The following is an 18,393-nucleotide window of genomic DNA, read 5'->3' as shown; positions in this document are numbered from 1 at the left end:
GGTGGTCCGCCACACACAGCGACCTTGGGTGAGGCTCAAGAGGTTAGGGTAGGTAGTTTGAACAGCCTGGCTGATCAACAACCCACTTATGTCCTCGAGAGCCAGCAGAGCGTGGGTGATCCATTACAGTCAATGGGTCGATTACCCTCTTATGATCGATCACTATCTATTCAGCGGAGCATGGCTCCATTGATTGATACTGCCTATTCAGGTAGCGAGGTGACTGATCGAGGGTATACACGCTCAGCTACCCGTGATACTAGGCAAGCTCCTTTTAGCCAAGGGACAGCCAGTATAGCGGGTACCCATACACTGCGGCTTGATCCTCTAGCGGGGAACGCTGTGAGGCATGGGTACAGTGGTGCGCGGCCGGAGCCCTACCGGGCACCTACGCTACAACCACGCAGGTACCGCAGTACTGCGTCCTGGTTACCACAGTCTCTGTGGCAACAGGGGGGGCGGTACTGGTACTGCCGTTCCATGGGGTTCCCCTGGTGGCGGATCCTTTCAGGGTCAGCTACTGACAGGGTATGCCCCGTGGTATCCGCCGCAGGGTGGTTTCTTCCACGGTCTAGCACCGTGGCAAGTGCCGCCTAGCGATGGGCAAGCAGTACCACCAGCTGTTACCCAGGCTGGGCGGCGAGTGGCTAACCCTGATACAGCTCAGGGTAGGCCGCCCGCTGCTATGGCTAGGGCGACAGCAGCGAGAGCGGGCAGATCCCGGGTGCTATGGCTAGCATCTCGGGGTCTGGCGGGAGTACTCCCTCTTCTGCTGGTGTTCAGTTGGCTAGCCACACGGTGGCGACACCTCCCTGTCCACCTTCAGATGCCCGTCGTCAGATCTCTTCCTCATCAGAGAGTGAGTCAGAGTCTGAAGGCGAGGGAAAGGAGTCGGAAGATGAAACCAGTAGCGACTCACAGTCTGATGAGGCTGTGCAGGTAGCTTCAGGTATCCTTCCCCGCTTCCCGTGAGGAACTTCGCTAGCAATGGTCTGCCTGCGGACACCGCTGAGGTGATGAGCCGTGTGGCCCAAGGTTTGGGCCTGGCTTTCTCTCAGGAGGAGTCCGTTCAGGAGGACCAGGGCATCTTTCAGTAGGATGCCCAGCTAGCGCGTCCACACAAGGGTCGCCAGCACTTGCATTGCCGGCGGACCTCAAGGGTAGGTTTTGTAGGGCTGTCAGGCTCGCTGGAGCTTCGACGCAGCGTGCTTGCACGCTTCCACTGCGTGTTTCGCAGGAGGACTCTGAAACCTACCTCAGGGTCCCTGACATGGATCCAGAGCGTTGCCAGCGCCTGCCGCTGCGGCCAAGGCGCCGGGTCGTTCTCCCCCAGTGGGAGGAGGAGCTAAAGCTCATCGATAAGCGAGCACGCCGCTTATCAGAGTCTCTAGCGTCGCTACCACGCTTGCCGAGCACCTCGGTAGGAAGGTAGCGAACGACCACGGGCAACGTCGAACTCTTCCGCGAGGTTAATCTGTTAGCGGTGCTAACAGCTAACCTCAACGAGAGTTCTATGGGCCTAGCCCATAGGATGTCATCTCGCCGCCGGAGAATGCCTGTCTGTCCCTCCAGTCAACTTACGGCTCCGACTTTGCTGAAGCAATGAAGAAGTCAGACTCGGTGGGACAGGGGCTACTCTTTGGACAGGCCTTTTGCGCTCACGGTAGAGGACCGGGCAAAGAAGGCCACCAATGAGAGCACTCTGAAGAAGTCAGAGGCTGCCCTGACCAAGGGAAGGGCAGTAAAGGCGAAGAAGCACAAGAAGAAGAAGTCTTCTAAGCGTTCTTCAGCGCCAGCTCCGCTTCAGCAGGGCCAGCACCACAGACTACACCCGAGCCGAGGCTACTCCAGCGCCTCCCAAAAAAACTGGGAAGCGCAAGAGTAGTGCTGGATCAGTATGGCAAGCCCCCAAGAAGAGCCGTTCTTCTAAGGGTGGCAAACCAGATCGGTCCTGAGGGCACGGCGGTCGACAGTCCATGCCGGCAGGCCTTGGACTTCCACAGGATTCCCCTGTGGGCGGCCGCTGTGCATTACACGCCCAGAGATGGCATGCCATCTCACCGGGCGCCTGGGTATTGTCAGTGGTCAGTGGGGTTACAGGCTGGAATTTACCAGCCACCCCTCGTCGCCTGCACGATTCAGAGGTCCACGGTAGTGCCGCCAGACGGCCCCCAGCGTCGGGCACTACTGTCAGAGGTCACTCAGCTTCTCACGAAGCAAGCGATTGTCCCGGTCTACCCCCTTTCACCAAGGGGTTTTGGAGCACTTTTTCTGGCTCCAAAGAAGACCGGCGACTGAGGCCCATTCTGAACCTCAAGCCGTTGAGCGAGTTCATCAGGCCCAAGAGGTTCAGAATGGAGACTCTCGCTTCGGTGCTAGCCTGCCCCATCAAGGGTATGTGGGCGGCATCGCTAGATCTCTCGGACGCATATCTGCATGTTCCGATCGCACCTCAAGATCAGAGGTTTCTACGTTTCAAGGTACAGGTCAAACTTACCAGTTTCGATGCCTGCCATTGACTTGTCCACCTCCCCAGAGTGTTTACACTCCTGGTCAGGGCGGTGGCAGCGTACCGGAAGCGCAGGGGAGTCAAGATGTGTTGCTACCTGGACGAGTGGTTCATTTACGGACGCACCCCACTGGAGACACAGTGTCTCGTGGGACCTGGGATTTCTGATCAACGTCAAGAAATCCAATTTGGTCCCGACGCAGACACCACTATTCTTAGGGGCCCAGATCAACCTCAAGGAGGGGATCGCGCGCCCTCACCCGAGAGGGTGACGAACATGGCGAGTGTGCCCGACTCTTGGCGAGTCAGAGGAGCACCCGCTGTGGCATGGATGAAGGTTTTGGGCCTTATGGCCAGTATGGTAGACCTCGTGCCGTACTGCCGCTTTCACATGAGGCCTATACAACTACACCTTCTAGCCTTTTACAGGCCCAGTCGTCACCCAATATCCCTCGCGGTTCGATGTCGGAGATCGCGCGAGAGAACTCTGGTGGTGGACCCATCAGCCCAATTTGACTCAAGGTGTCAGGTTTCCTGCACCAGCGGTGCGTCACGTAGTGACGACCGGCGCGTCAAAGCTGGGCTGGGGGCCACATCCACGGGACTCAGTCTCGGGCCTATGGTCGGCCACGGAGACGGAGTTCCATATCAACCTTCTCGAACTTTGGGCAGTGGAGAGAACTCTCCAGCATTTCGAGAAGGTGATCGTGAGATCTCATATCGTTGTCCAAGCGGACAACACAACCGTGGTAGCCTACCTCAACAGACAAGGGGCACCAGGTCACCACGGTTGTGCCTGCACGCTTTTCGCCTGATAGGGTGGTGCAAGGCCAGGCAGATTACGTTGAGAGCGATGCACATAGCGGGAGTCACCAACATCCTCGCGGACGATCTGTCACGAGGAAAGGTGTCGGGACCTACAGAATGGTCCCTTGCTCCGCAGGTCCCCCAGACGCTCTTCGCGGTGATGTACCACCCCTCGATAGATTTGTTCGCATCTCATCGAAATCATCAGCTGCCGGTGTACTGCTCGAGGGTCGCAGACCCACAGGCATTCGCCGTGGGCGCTCTGTCCGTGAGACTGGGGAGGAATGACTGCTTACGCTTTCCCCGATCTCACTGCTCGCAAGGGTGGTGACCAAGATCGGGAGGAGGATTGCAACGTCATTCTGATAGCACCGTTCTGGCCGAAACACCTGTGGTTTCGACCGATGGTGGATCTACTAACGGCACAGCCGCGAGTACTCCCCGAGTTACCAAATCTACTCCGGATGCCCGGAGGAGAGGTACCAAGTCTACCACTAGAGCACCTGCAGTTAGCTGCATGGCCCTTATCAGGAACGTCTGCGGCGGAGGGAGGCTTTTCATCAGAAGCTGCTTCTCTCATCGCCGGGGTAGACGAGTCTACCCTCCGTCACGTATAGTCAGCGTTTGGCTCCCTACTACGCATGGTGCGATGAGAGAATACATCTCCCACTAGAGCCCCTGTGCCTCTAGTGGCAGATTTTCTGACAGAAAAGTTCAGGTCAGGACTTCAGCAGGCAACGATAGCCAACTACAAGTCAGCCATTCTCTCGATTCATCGGGGATTTGAAGACGGGTCGACTATCAATTCAGATGGGTCCCTAAGTCTTCTTCTCGACGGTATGTTCAACGGCGCCGCTTGAAAGGAAGGTGGTCCCTCCATGGGACCTCAACACAGTCTTGGGTATATTAAGGGTCCCCTTTGAGCCCCTGTCAAAAGCGACCCTTAAATACGTCACTCTTAAGCGGCCTTTCTTCTGGCGTTGGCTTGGAGACGGCGCTGCTTTCGGAGTTGCACGCAGTCTCGAAGTCAGCCTCCGTGTTACTAACAACGGAGCGGCGCTGTTTCTTCGCGCGGATAACCTAGCAAAAAATGAGCGAAGTACATTCCGACACTCGCCCCTCTTCCTACCCAGTATTGGGCAGGGTTCGTCAATAGCCGAAGACAGGTTGTGGTGCCCGGTGAGGCGCTACAGCACTACCTTGGCGAACACAAACCTTAAGAGGGCTCATGACCGCTTATTTATCACCCACGCCGAACCGCACGGTCCAGCCGCTAAACAGACTCTGGCACGGTGGCTGCTCCAGGTGTTGGTGGCCTCGGGCGCGGCAAAAGATGCTCGCCCCAAGGCCCACTCAACCAGATCTATCTCATCTTCGTGGGCCTACCATAGGGGGGTCCCCATTGAAGAGATTTGTCAGGCTGTGTCCTGGAAGAACCCGTCGTCCTTTTCCACGGTTTACTACAAAAACGTAAACCAACGACCAGGCGATAAGTTCACCAGGGCTGTTCTGGGGAGATAACATGGTGGTTGGGTATCAGGTGTTTTGCGGACAATCAGAATTCCAACATGGTAAGAACCAGTGTTTCTATTCTTAACCACTGCACTTTCAGTTCAGGGTTTTGTCTGTTCACGTAGTCTTTCTGTTTCCGGCCGTGAGGGGGGGGAAATAGTTTGACCTCGCGATTACCATGCTACCCACTCTCCCGATCCTTATCAGATGCTGGCCAATCTTGTACCTCCATCCGTCGGTTACTTGCTAGATCGATCTTTCAGATGTTGATGCAAGAAGTATCTTAATCAACATCGGAAGCGGTAAGATCGACCGGTGTACTGAGTCTAGTCCCAAACAAAATGTTTGGTAGACTCATAACCGGTCGATCTTACCTTTCGATATTGATTATCCCGAACCCGCCGCCCCTACAAGTTTGGCGAGTAGGGGCTGCCCAAGTCGGATAAGGGATGATTATCGTGTGTGGCGTCACCGAATGGGTGAGTCCACTCGGGGATCGGGGTTTTTGTTATTTATTCATTTATGTGGGACAAAATGACTATTGGTTTTTTCCGCATCTCGGGATCGATGCAAGAAGTATCTTAATCAACATCGGAAAGGTAAGATCGCACCCGTTATGAGTCTACCAAACATTTTTGTTTGGGACTATTTCAAGTTCTGTTATTCTTTAGTACTGGCTATAAAAATTATATTGATGAAAAGCAAGCCATAGTCGTAATACATAAACTTGGTTTATATACTCTTGTTCAAAATATCCCCCTCCCCTCCATGCACACTGCATAGTGATCCAAGTACAAAATGTGTGCATGTGATAAATTAAATTTGTTTCCAGAAGTTGATGACCGATGTCAATGAAACTTGGTGTTTGTTAAGCAGAGAACACCCTCTTTTTTTGCTGCAAAGCACAATTTGTTTGTACAATCTAGAAATAAAATTGGATTGCATAAACATGTAATTTACACTTTTTATGAAATATTTGATATGTGGTAATTTCAGTTTTTCTCCAAATGTTGAACAAATACTGAACTGAGCTGATAGAGTGACAGGCATAACTATGAAATTTAGTTATTATAAAGCTAAGAATATTCTCTTTCCTTGTTGTAAGTTGCAGGAAAATAGGTTACTGCAAACTGAACATCATCACGGTTACGTAACATAGGTTTGCTACTCATTCAAGCAGGGGGGATTTTTGACCAGGAGTATACAATAATGCCTGGTAACTTTCAATCAAATATTTCAGGAGTAAATCATTGCTGCCTGCACATATAAATTTTCAGCTAAAAAGGATGGATAAGAATGGATAAAACTGTCACTGCCCTGATTTGTGAAATACATGACTCTACTCCTGAATGGTGCATGCTTGCCTGCATTCATATAGGGCATGTACTGTCAGGCATGCGAATTAAGCCTGAATTCAGGCTTTTTTTGGTCCAAATTTCCATACTTTCTTTTAATTTCAGCCTGTTTTTGGCCTAATGGCACACACTTTTTCAGGCTTTTTCAAACTTTTCAGGGTTTTTTTCATGGATGATCATTCTCATGGAGTCATGCCTGACTGTGTATTTGCATATCACAGGCAATGTATACACACATCGGCTAATAGAGATACATCTTTCTGCTGCTGTGCTATTGATATGTTTTGTCCCCTTGCTGATAGCTTTTCTTGATTTGCTGTTCAATTCAGACCCCTTGAATTTGCATCTACATGTAGTCGTAAAAATCATGTTAGTAATATACATAGAAATAATAAATACCGATTCGCTAATCATAGGTATGATTCTAAATCTGCTGAAGGAAAGTATATAATCAAAGGCAAGCAGATTTTAGTAGCAACTCCGCAACAAAAGGGTAGGTTCTCAGTTTCATATCAAGTAGCAAATTGACTCGCTGTATTTTGTGGCGCTTTATAATTTAACATTCACTCTCAAGCAAGGTGGTGTAAAAATAAGGCATACAATACATTTTTAAAGGGACATTCAGTGATTTAAGTCAAATTGTTTTATTTTTTTTCCTGAAGTTTATGTAGTGAGGCTCCAAACAGACATACATGTAGTAAAAAATCCCAGAGGGGTACTCATTACGACGAATGATCAAATGGGATGCGTCTCATTACAGGCCTCTGGTATAACAATGGCCAATTTTGGTATATAAATGTGTCATTTTTTCCCATTTTTTTGACAATATACTCCAAATTCACCTTAGATTGGAGCCCAAATTTCAATCTTTTGAAATGTGAAAAATTCACGAAATTGTGTTAAATTTTGCCAAAATTCTAGGCCCTATATTTGAGAAAATTGGTATAAATATTCTCAGAGGCACATGTTACCAAAACCAAACTTGAGTACTTGAGTACCCCCTTGGCTGTGATCACAATTGTAAAATATACCTTTACTGGAACTTAAAATAATGAAATAATGACTGTAGCTCTCTGTAGCATCAGGAATAAGCTAGAGTGTTTACTGCTTACCCACATCGCAGACCAATATCCAATCAAATTAAGTGGTAAGAAAAGGTTGATGAAACTTGCCTGGATCTTAATAGATTTTTCACTTATATTGAGTCAACCGTTCCAAGAAAATCTCTGAATACTCCTTTAAGTTGTGTTGTAAAATTGCATGCCACAGTTAAGGTACAGGTGCAATGCTATTTTGAAAGAGAATTGAAGTGACTACCGGGGTACTGATCTTAAGAGAAAGATGTATCACAAGTTTACACACCCCACTTTGTAAGTTGTATTGCATGACTTGGAGAACTCAAACTCTTAATGAGCACATGGAAAATCTTGCATTGCATCAGTGTCTGAGTGTGAGTTTTCCCAATTAAAGTATGCAATTGCAACAGATAAATTTGGAGTGGATTTTGCATTGTGATACAGCTTAATACTCGGGTCAGGTTGCATATTTCTGTGAAGGCGCCCTTTAGTACTTCACAAATACTGAACTGAGCTGACAGAGTGACAGGCATAATTATAGTTTGATTGCTTTTGCCGATGATGTGAATGGTATCCTTTGGTGTATAAGCCAGGCAGTGCGTAATCATTGGATAAGGCTTTTCAATATGGAATGAAGCATGACCTTGATACAACATCATCCAAACAGCACATTTCATGTCCCATCGAGAAGCGTTTTCCAATGATCACACACTCGTACATGGTGTTAAGAGGTAGCAATCTTTCTATTGGTCCATTAACCCTAACTCACTTGGGGGGGGGGAGGGTTTGGAGGTGTCCTCTGTCTTGCCCACCCCCACCTGTTGAAGTAGATGCACCCAGCCTGTATATGGTTTTGGCACTTCAGTGGGGTCAAGGGTTAATCTCCCAATTAATAAATTTCACAAGAAATGAAACTGATAATTCAGCTTACTGCTTAAAGAAGGCACTTGCAATGGAGTAAAAGCAGGTGGTGGACAGATTTATTCATATACGTAATAAAAAATGCTTGCTTGGGAGTTGCACATAAACAAAATATAATGAGCAGTATAATAACATGGGGATGTTTTGTTTTTTATATTGATGGCAGAATTAATACAATAATACATGTGGTCTTCTTTTATAAAGGTTGCCTCATGAGATATTTTAAAAAAAACTTCACTAACATTTGAGTTATTATTGGCTTTAACATTGTTTCAAATTACAGGTTCTTAAATTTCCCATGCTTACATCATGTATATCTAGTGTAGAAGGTGCTGTTACCTACAACTGTTTTACATGTACCAGACAAGGAAAGATAAAAAACAGTAAAAGTTATAGCAATTTTTGAGATTCAGATTAGGTGGGTTGTGTTTCAACTGGGTTTTTCAACCTTAGTCCAATCCATACAGCACATTTTACCTCATTTCATTTTCAACAAGTACATGTAGTACTGGGCTATCATTTATTAACATTTATTTGATGCTTGTTATTCACTCGTAAAAAAGGTTTACAGCAGCAGCAGCAAACCCCACATCCGCAACGGCCTCAGCAGCAGCAACCAGCTGGACAACAAGGTGCATTTCCTCCTAGTATTGTGCATAACATAGCTGCAGGTAAATTTCAACCAACTCCAGAGCAGCTCAAGATGTTGAAAGAACGCTATCAACAGGTAGATATACTGGTTAATCATTGGGCTGCTTTTTTTGAATTTGAATTGAGATACAATAAATCAAGATATCACAATTTAGTATTTTTAACTATTAATCTCAACAGTACCTTAATTCTTGGTCACAACTTTGATCTTCATCGGAAGACTGGCAACCTACAGGGATGTGAGAGTTCCTCTTTTCAGCTGATTTCCTCTTTTTTGTTGCCAAAATTTACGCGTTTTTCTTTTATTTTCAGCCCATATTTGGCGTTTTTACCCTGATTTTACGCTGTTTTCAGTGATTTTCCTCGTTTTTGGTCTGTGGCCTCTCACATCCCTGAACCTAAGTTCAGGTTAGGCACTTTGCACAGAGTACTACAGAGTATGTATCAACAGTCAAAGTCCCCGTGTATTATATGATGCAAGTTCTCGCATATTCATGAGGGCCGATTGTTCGATCATGCCGTGTCTAACAATCACGCCAGCGCTGCGTGCCTACGCGATAGAGCGTTGCGTACTTTCGCGATTACGCAATAGACCGTGAAAATACGCAGTAATTGCATAGCAGTCTCGCCTGTCGCATTTCATGGAACAATCTGCCCTCATTATCGGGTGATGCAGAGACTTTGACTGGTGGTACGCTCTCTGTTTTCTCTCTCCTCTGGCACTTTGTCATACACTCTTAATTGCTGGTATCAGCCATGTCAAGGTTGAAAGATGGTTGGCTTACTCTGATGTATATGACCTCCTTCTCACCATTGTCCAACTTGCCTTATTATTCAGATCTCTCTGTTATGTGGCTGTGTGATCTTCATAGAAAACTAATGCTTTAACACCTAAACTATTTATATGAACATCTATATGGCACACAGCACTCAAATACCATCTTTCAGTGTTATTTATTGCCCCATATTGAGTAACCTTTGTTGCCCCAATTTGAGCACATGGATAGTCAATGCAGAATTACACATAATTCTCTTATACAAAAAGGAGCCACAATGTTGGCAGAGCATGTTCTGAGATATGCTTCATTGAACATCTTAAAAAACAAGAGAAAACAAGGAATTGACTCCCTTTCAATCAAGCAATAGGGACATGTAATATATCATTGTATAGCGTATCTCAAAAAGTTAAAATGCGGACATAACAGCCCATATATGGTGGACGATCACATACAAGGGTCAGTCAGTATGTAATAAGTTTTGACTTGTGACGTCATGTCAAAGTTATATCACACACATGATTACGTAACAGCATTAGCATAAAATCAATAGACTAGGAACACTGCCAAATCACACAAAAAGGCAGGCCTTTTAAATTACAGCAAAGACACATGTTTAAAATGTCCGAGAACAGCAAAAGTACAAAGTGCATATGGCTAGTTTTGAGCAGGAATAAACACTAGGTCCTCAGTTTGCTTTTGGTAAAATATGAGACTTGCCATTAAACTTGGGTGGAAATGGGGCGTCTGGAAACTTCAACAACTTTAGGGCTTGAATGGAAGCAAAATTATTCTTCAAAAATGGCAAAAATGAAAATGCAGTTATTACAAATGACATTAATTATCTCCAAAATGAAACGGATTAAAATATAATGACTGGTCATGTGTGAGAGTGGGTACTCAGTGCGATGATAACTGGTGCAAATCAAACAACAAGCTGCGCATTCGTAGGTAGGATGACCGATAGAACATGCTGGAAATGCACAAAAATTGCATAATGCCATGTAAATAGGGCCTAAAATATCACAAAATGCTATGAAAATTTTAATTTTAATATTCATATGAATTTTTATGGATGATCTGAACCTGAAATGAACAGAAAAGTTTTAAAAATAAATTTCTCATTCAAACGATGGCCTCTCTCTCTGTTCCACTACTTTTTGTATAAATGTAACAATAGTAGAATAACAGTTATATTTTAATCACAGATTCAAATATTTTCTAGGGAGACTTCTGTTTTAATGTTTGGAGATTAGTCAACAGAACTGGCAAAAAAACTTAAATTTCCATGTTTGCTATTGTTGGCAATATCAAGATTTTTATAGAAAGAAAAGCCTTGTTTTTGTCAAAAATAAGACATATTTGACCACACATTTTAAATCAACTAAAACCTTTACAGCCCAACAAACATGGTTTATTGAACTGGTAGTTTGTGTTCTATTACTGTTCCAAAAGGCAGCATTCTCCATACTTTAATTCCCAAAAAAATATAATAAATACAACAATACCTCATTTCAGCCTCTTATTGCCCTTAACAAAAATGACTCAATTTCAGCAGGTGACTCTAGACCATTGATTTTATGCTAATGCTGTTATGTAATCATGCCGTGTGATATAATTTTTACATGTGTTGTTGAAAGACAAAGGTACAGTTTTTATGTAATCATTGAGAAATGTCATGAAAACAATCCACATATAATGTCACAAGTCAACTCTTATTACATACTGACTGACCCTCGTATGAATATAGATTGTACAACTCTCTTATAGTGCTAGTCACAAATGTTTCATTGTCCTGTATTACACAGTTAATGTCCCATGTCAGACTTTCATGCCACTGTAACTAGAGGCATGACGTATCAGCCAATCACAGAGTGCGGCCATTCGTCAACAAGAGGCATGACAGTATGAAACAGCATAAGACACAATGTTTACACACACTATATCAGTGTACCAAAATATAGCAAATATTAGACATTTGTTTTTGTTCACATTGGTTTTATTCCAGCAGAAACAACAAAGAGCTCAACAAATGATGCAGCAGCAGCAGCAAATACAACAGCAACAATTACAGCAACAACAACAGCAGCAGGCTCAGCAACAGCAGCAGGTTCAGCAGCAACAACAGGTTCAGCAGCAGCAGCAGGTTCAGCAGCAGCAACAGCAGGCTCAACAGCAACAGCAAGCTCAACAACAACAGCAGCAGCAGCAGCAGCAACCTCAAGCGAATCCTGCGGTGTCAATCCAACCTAATGTAACCATCACATCACAACAACCTGTGTCAATACAGCAGCAGGTAATGACTATTCCAATTCAGAGATGTCACATTTCGGATTTATCCAGATTTCCGGATTTTGGGGATAAAAAAAATTCGGATTTTCAAATTTTTTTTCCGCTTTTGGAGTGGCCCTATTGTCTTATCTTTCTGCTTCACATATATCAACATCAGCCACATTGTCCATGTAATAAAGCCAAAAACTTTTTTAAGAGTGTCTCTTGTACATAAAAGTATAGGAAACTGAAAACTTTAAAGCATGTTTTCTGGAAGAAGGAAGCACTTTTTATTAAAAGTGTAGAACAAGCCAGGAGCTTTGAACTGTTATTTTTACCCTCTGAAATGGCCTTTACTGTGGTGCTAAATGTGCAGAAACCATTGGCTTCGGGGGGCTTCGCCCCCTCGACCCCTACCGGGGCCTCGCCCATGGACCCCACCGGGGGCCCCTTAAGCGACCCCGGCCGTGTTGCAGCGAGCTACGCCCGCAAGTTCAGGATTTTTTGGGTCAGCCTGTGACATCTCTGCAATTCAATGGGTTATTCCACTTGAAATCCATACACCCCCTATGGAAGCCATGGCCTTAATCTTCCACTCAGGGGGTGTGATTTTCAAATGAGGTTACCTGAATGGGTGACTCAATTAAAATCTACACTCCTGCAGGAGATTAAGGCCATGGCTTCCATAGGGGGTGTATGGATTTCAAGTGGAATAACCCAACATGACTTCTGATAACTCTTGATTCCTGAATAATACTGATTTTTTTTAATTAAAAAATATTATCTTGTTATGCCAGATGAAACATGGCTTAGTCTTACTGAGAGCTAAGTGGCAATTTTGTAAATTTGATCATTTATTTTGAAAGGGCCAAAAACATGTGTTTTAGGGTGTTTCGGTATGCTATGACAAAATTCTCACATTCATATATATATCAGTTGTTATGGCCAACCCTTGGATTAAGGCCTCCCCCCCCAAAAAAAAATTTTTTGGTTACCCTTCCGAGACAAAAATTTGGAGGGTCGGTAGGTAGATTTTTTTTTCATGGACTCTTCCTCGATTTTTCCACCATTTTGAAAAGGCTAGTATTGACAAATGCTTGATAATTTTATGGTAAAAAAATTGTGTGTTTTTGGACTGGATTTAAATGGAAATACTTCTTGTTTTCGATCAAATATGCATTTAATAAATAAAATGAGTGAATAACAAATATAGAAGTCCTTGATTCTGTCCAAATTTAAGGTTTCTTCTAAAAAAGTGATTGAAAAAAAAAAAAAAAACCCGACCCAAGATTTCCAATTTTTTGGGTCGGTCGGTTGGTTGAGGGCAACCAAACATAATTTTTTTTAGCCTAATAACACACAGATTGGAATATTCCATGCCTGTGTTCTCTAAATGTAATTGAATTCAGCTGACGCCAGTACAGCGTTCAGTCCTTGCGACAACGCTCATCTCATGCACAATGTTTCTTTTGTGTAGGCGCGCGCTATTTTTAAGTTTGTACATGCAAACCTGACTTAGCATCAACCCCCATTGGCAACATGCCATTTTTCTGCAGTATGGGCCAACCAATCAAGTGGAGGCTTTCTTCCTTAGATGTATTAATAAAAGTTTTCATAGGTGGCATAAATCATCACTATTTATCATATTGTTTAATTTATTTTCAGGCTGGCACTTCAGCCAGTGTAACAGCAGCTCCCAGCCCAGGTGCATTACGGGCAGCTCAAGAGGCTATCATGGCCGCAACTAGACAACGGTGGCCCACGCCACAACAAGTAACTGGTGCACAACGTATGCAAGCCCCTAACTTTCCACAACCCACCTCCATCCCACAAACACAAACACAAATCCCCACCCCTACCCCTACCCCACAGCCTGGAATGGCTGTGGGAGGCCCGCAAGGCCCGCAACGTCCACCACTGAACCCAACTACAGCTGCCATGGCTGCAGTCCAGAATGCACAGGCACAGCAACAGCAACAACAACTTCAACAACAACAACTTCAAACACAGCAACAACTTACAACACAGTCTGGTCAAATGAACACAGTTGGACAGCAAGGCAGTACAAGTATATGGCATGGCACATTGGAATGGCATGAGGTAGGGTGATACATGACTGTATTATTGGGCTATTCCAGTTGAAATCCATACAGCCCCTATATAAGACATGACCGTAATCTTCCACACAGGGAGTGTGAATTTCAAATGGGTTTACCTGAATTGGTAACACTCCATTTGTGGGAGATTCAGATTATTGTCTTCCATAGGGATGTATGGATTTCAACTAAAATAGCCCATTTGTCCTACTCTGCTCTGATATCTAGAGCATTGTTATGCACACTTGTGTGGGAAACCAAGTGTTCAGTAATTTGACAAACTTGACAAAAAACAAGGTTTTTTCACATAGTTTTTATGTAATTGCTGAAATTGTTTTTGCCGTGATGAACTTAGTTTATCAGAAAAATACTGAGCTTATCTAAGATAAACTAAGTGTATGGAATTACTGAATACCTGTCATGATAAACTTGGTTTTATCAACTTGTCTTTATAAACATGATTATCAGTACATGTTAAAAACACTATTTTTTATACTTTTGGTTGTTGGGAGTAAAGGTAGAATCACAAAATACAACATTATCTTTTGTTCCATATAAATTTTTCATTTTATAATAAAATTCCCTGTTTTCCCCCTATTTTTCTCTTCTTTTTTCCCTTTTCTTGCAGAAACCCAAGTCTGTTGGTCCAAATAGTAACAAGATAACTCGTACGTTAACATGTCATGTCATGGCTCAGCCAGATAGTCCATTGAAAGCTGACAATTGGCCTAATAAACTCATCATGCAGCTCTTGCCACAAACATTGTTGGTAAGTACACCTGGTATCTTATGTGTACATCCGTGTGTCACTATTTACCTAATAGCTAGGAATAAACACCAGACTCAACTGAAGTGGATGTCATTTCCTACACCATGTGACTTGGAGAAAAAAATAATATTTCAAGAACGACACAGTCAGTTTTCATAATTCAAAAAGTATGTACATGCTGTATCAAAATGATACAGTTTGTAATTGTTTTAATTGTGCGTAATGCAAATATTATTTGGTTATGTTTGATTCACTCACTAAAATATTGCTACTAAATATTAATTTCATTTTTTTTCATATAGATTTATATGCTTTGAAAAGTGTTTTCTTCCCCAAGATTTAAAGGTTTATATTGGGAGAAGGTCTTTTATAAATGAGTGGTCAATCACTGCCTGATGGCTTCTTGGCAAGCTGTGAATTGCATTGTTGAAATGGTCATTGGGAGTGATCGAGATGTGACATCAGTGAAATCCATACACTTCCATTTAAAAGAACAATCGCATGTTCAGAATTTGCATGTTTGAGATTTATATTACCATCCTAACACAAGTGGCATTAAATCCCCAAAGCACAAATCTGGGTCAGTCTAGCCTGTAGAACAGGGTTTGGTGTTTTTTATGTAATTCATTATTCTGTTTTGATGTTTCTCTTAAAATTGCAGCAATCTTTGAGACAGATGATTCAGAACTCACAGAATGTTGGCTTTGTATTCCCTAATCAAAACAACGACCCAGAATCAATGAAGGCCTTGATGAGAGTGATGCAGCAACATTTTGTAAGTATGACTGAATCATTTTATGTTGTCCGAGGGCAAAGACATTAATGGCATCACTAGTCATGTGCAACTTTAATCCAAGGGACGACATCACAAAGTAGCTTACTGCCCTTCATGCTTCTTGAAGGGAAATATTATTATGCCCTCCCCACCTCAACTGTGTGACTAATACCTTTTTCTCAATCGTGTTTCAGGCTGGCTGCGTCCATTTCCCATCGGAGAGCCCTTCCAATATCCGTGTGATGTTACTGTTGTATTCTGTCAACAAGAGGCAATTCATTGGCCTCATACCCAATGACCAAGCTGGCTTTGTCAATCAATTCCGCATGGAAGTTACAAAACATAAAAAGAACCAGGTGGAAAGGAGTCAAATACTGGTGAGTTACAGGTCAGGACTGTTAAAAGCCATATCCCAACTCAAGTAATTAAGCAATATGATATAATTCATCCAACATTTATTTGGAGTAACTTGTATTTGTGTAAAGGTGTTATTATCAATTGGGCCTAAAAATTAAATTGTTCTGTTGACCTCAGCGACCGACTAAATCAGGGTCGCAATTTTTTTTGAGTGACGATTTTTACAGATATATTCAAAAATTCAATGTCTTTCACATAAAATTAATGGAAATACTAGTCTTAAATTGATTATCTAACAAGTAGGCCTATCCAGTAGTCCAAATTGACAAAATGTCCCTAATGGAAGAAGCATTATTCCATATCTGTAGGGATTTTTAAAAATGGAAGGTTTAAAAAAAATCAACCAACCGACCTAACCTTCCCATTTTTCCCACTTGAGGGTCAACCATTTGGTGTACATGTTACTACAAGTAGCAGAATTCAAGTGCAAAAAGTTAATTATACTGCATATTACATTATTAGACATGATCTGCAAAATATCATATCCAGATTGGTGAAGAAACATGTGTCAGAGCTACTCATCCATGTGAAATTAGCAACTTTTTCAATAATATGCCCTGAAAATTTTGTCTTCAATTCATACTGTGGCAATATAATGTTATAATGTATAAGTAAAAAAATAATACTGGTCAACTGGAGAATTCAGGTCAGTTTGAGGACGACCAAGCAATTTGTTTTCTGCCTTAGCGTTAGGGTTTAATTCAGATGCAGAATGTATCTTCAGTTATTCCATTGAATGTTTATTGAAACAGCTGGAGACAGTTCATGCAAATCCAATATCGTACCAGCACAAAGTAATATAAAAATGAAATATTTTCAGATGGAACAGGCACGGCAGCAACAGGGATTTGCCTCCACTTCATCATTACAGCAACAGCAACAGCAACAACAGCAGCAACAACAACAGCAGCAGCAACAACAACAACAACAACAACAACAACAACAGCAACAACAACAGCAACAACAACAGCAGCAACAACAACAACAACAACAGCAACAACAACAGCAGCAACAACAACAACAACAACAGCAACAACAACAGCAGCAAACACAACAACAGCAGCAGCAGCCAGGTGGCACTATGTCTGGGTTGCCAAATACTATGGGTAATATTGGAATGCCTCAAGCTACAGTGTCAACAGCGACAACAACATTGGGAGGTATTACCACCGCTGGGGAGAATGGCTGTCAATACTGGCCCTAGACCCCAGGTAAGGGTCAATATTGGGCCTAGACCCCCTGGGCCTAGACCACAGGGAAGGGTAAGAATGCAGTCTAATATTCTTTGTAATATCATAACATTCAGAGGTTAATGCAAGTAGATCTGATCTGCAATAGCTGCCAGGTGTCAGATTTTAGATTTGTACAATATGGAACATAAAAATTGTCAAATGTGCATATGGCAGCTATTGCAGACAGGACTTACTTGCAGTAACTCCTTAATGTCATACATGTGACATTGAAAAGAGGTTACACTTTGAGAATCTGTGCTCTGTCATGTTTATATGTCACTCGGAGAGGAGAAAATAATATACTTTTGGATTGTTTATGGTCTGTGAGTAATGTGTTGGAGGCAATAACTTGTGGTAACACTCATGCTTCAAGATACAAATTATCGCACAGTTTCAGGCTTGTGACAAATGAATGCTAGAGGTGCACTATTTTAGGCTCTATCATGACAATCCAAAATGGATTATTTCCAATAGTATTACAAACATGGCTACAGAGTGTCTAGATTTTCTCAGTCTAACGGTTTTGATGACACTCGACTAGATAGACTGACGCCCTCAGTTGTCAATGTTCTGGGTTGACGGCTGAGTAAATTATGTTGTTAATTTTGCGTAGGACTTTTCCCCAGAATCTGTGTGAACTGGTGCAGTTGTGTGCAATGACTGTGCTTTTGGTACATAATTTTAGTACATGCAGTACACAAACATGTTACAGCTGCAGGGTAAGACGCATGCACTCCAAAACTATGGTCAGCGACAAAAGTTGCACGCACATTGAAATGCTTGTTTTGAGTTTGGATGTATTAACACTAAGGCCATTTCTGTTCTTTGGCAAAGGGGAAAAAAGAAGGAAGGAAAAAGAAAGAAGATAAAGAAAAAAGTTGTGTGAAAAGTTGAACCACAGACCCCTCAAGTTGGGGAGGATAAGACCATGAATAGCTAGCCATGACTATTGCGCTGGCCATCACGAATCTGCCACGGTCAGTGATGGATAATAGCGATGACTGTATTATGTAGTACAATCAATGGGCAGAAGCTAGATAAGCTCCACTCACACTTCTGTGTGTTTGTTATTAGAGGAGAGGTGCATAAAGATAATCCCAAATTGAAGCTATACTTGATATCCTTTGATTTCAGGGAGCTGGACAAAGTGTGCTGGAACAGGAAAGGCAGGCTAACTTGGTATGTACATTAAATTGATGCATTTGTAGGATTGTAGATAAACATTC

At 43.2% G+C, this 18,393-nt stretch overlaps 1 protein-coding gene across 1 annotated transcript in view; it reads left to right on the top strand.

The window, feature by feature from the left end:
* Positions 1-18,393, top strand: part of LOC140155715 (uncharacterized) — a 64,283-nt gene that overhangs the window by 33,840 nt on the left and 12,050 nt on the right. The window contains 9 exon segments of the mRNA XM_072178649.1: positions 8,744-8,907; positions 11,616-11,903; positions 13,544-13,978; positions 14,603-14,743; positions 15,405-15,518; positions 15,713-15,895; positions 16,756-17,115; positions 17,117-17,197; positions 18,302-18,346. Of these exon segments, the coding sequence (XP_072034750.1) occupies positions 8,744-8,907; positions 11,616-11,903; positions 13,544-13,978; positions 14,603-14,743; positions 15,405-15,518; positions 15,713-15,895; positions 16,756-17,115; positions 17,117-17,197; positions 18,302-18,346 (1,811 nt within the window).

The sequence above is a fragment of the Amphiura filiformis genome, chromosome 6 (assembly GCF_039555335.1).
Source record: "Amphiura filiformis chromosome 6, Afil_fr2py, whole genome shotgun sequence".
Taxonomy (NCBI): Eukaryota; Metazoa; Echinodermata; class Ophiuroidea; order Amphilepidida; family Amphiuridae; genus Amphiura; species Amphiura filiformis.
Note: the sequence above shows the minus strand (reverse complement) of the source record. Positions and strands in the feature narration are given on the sequence as shown.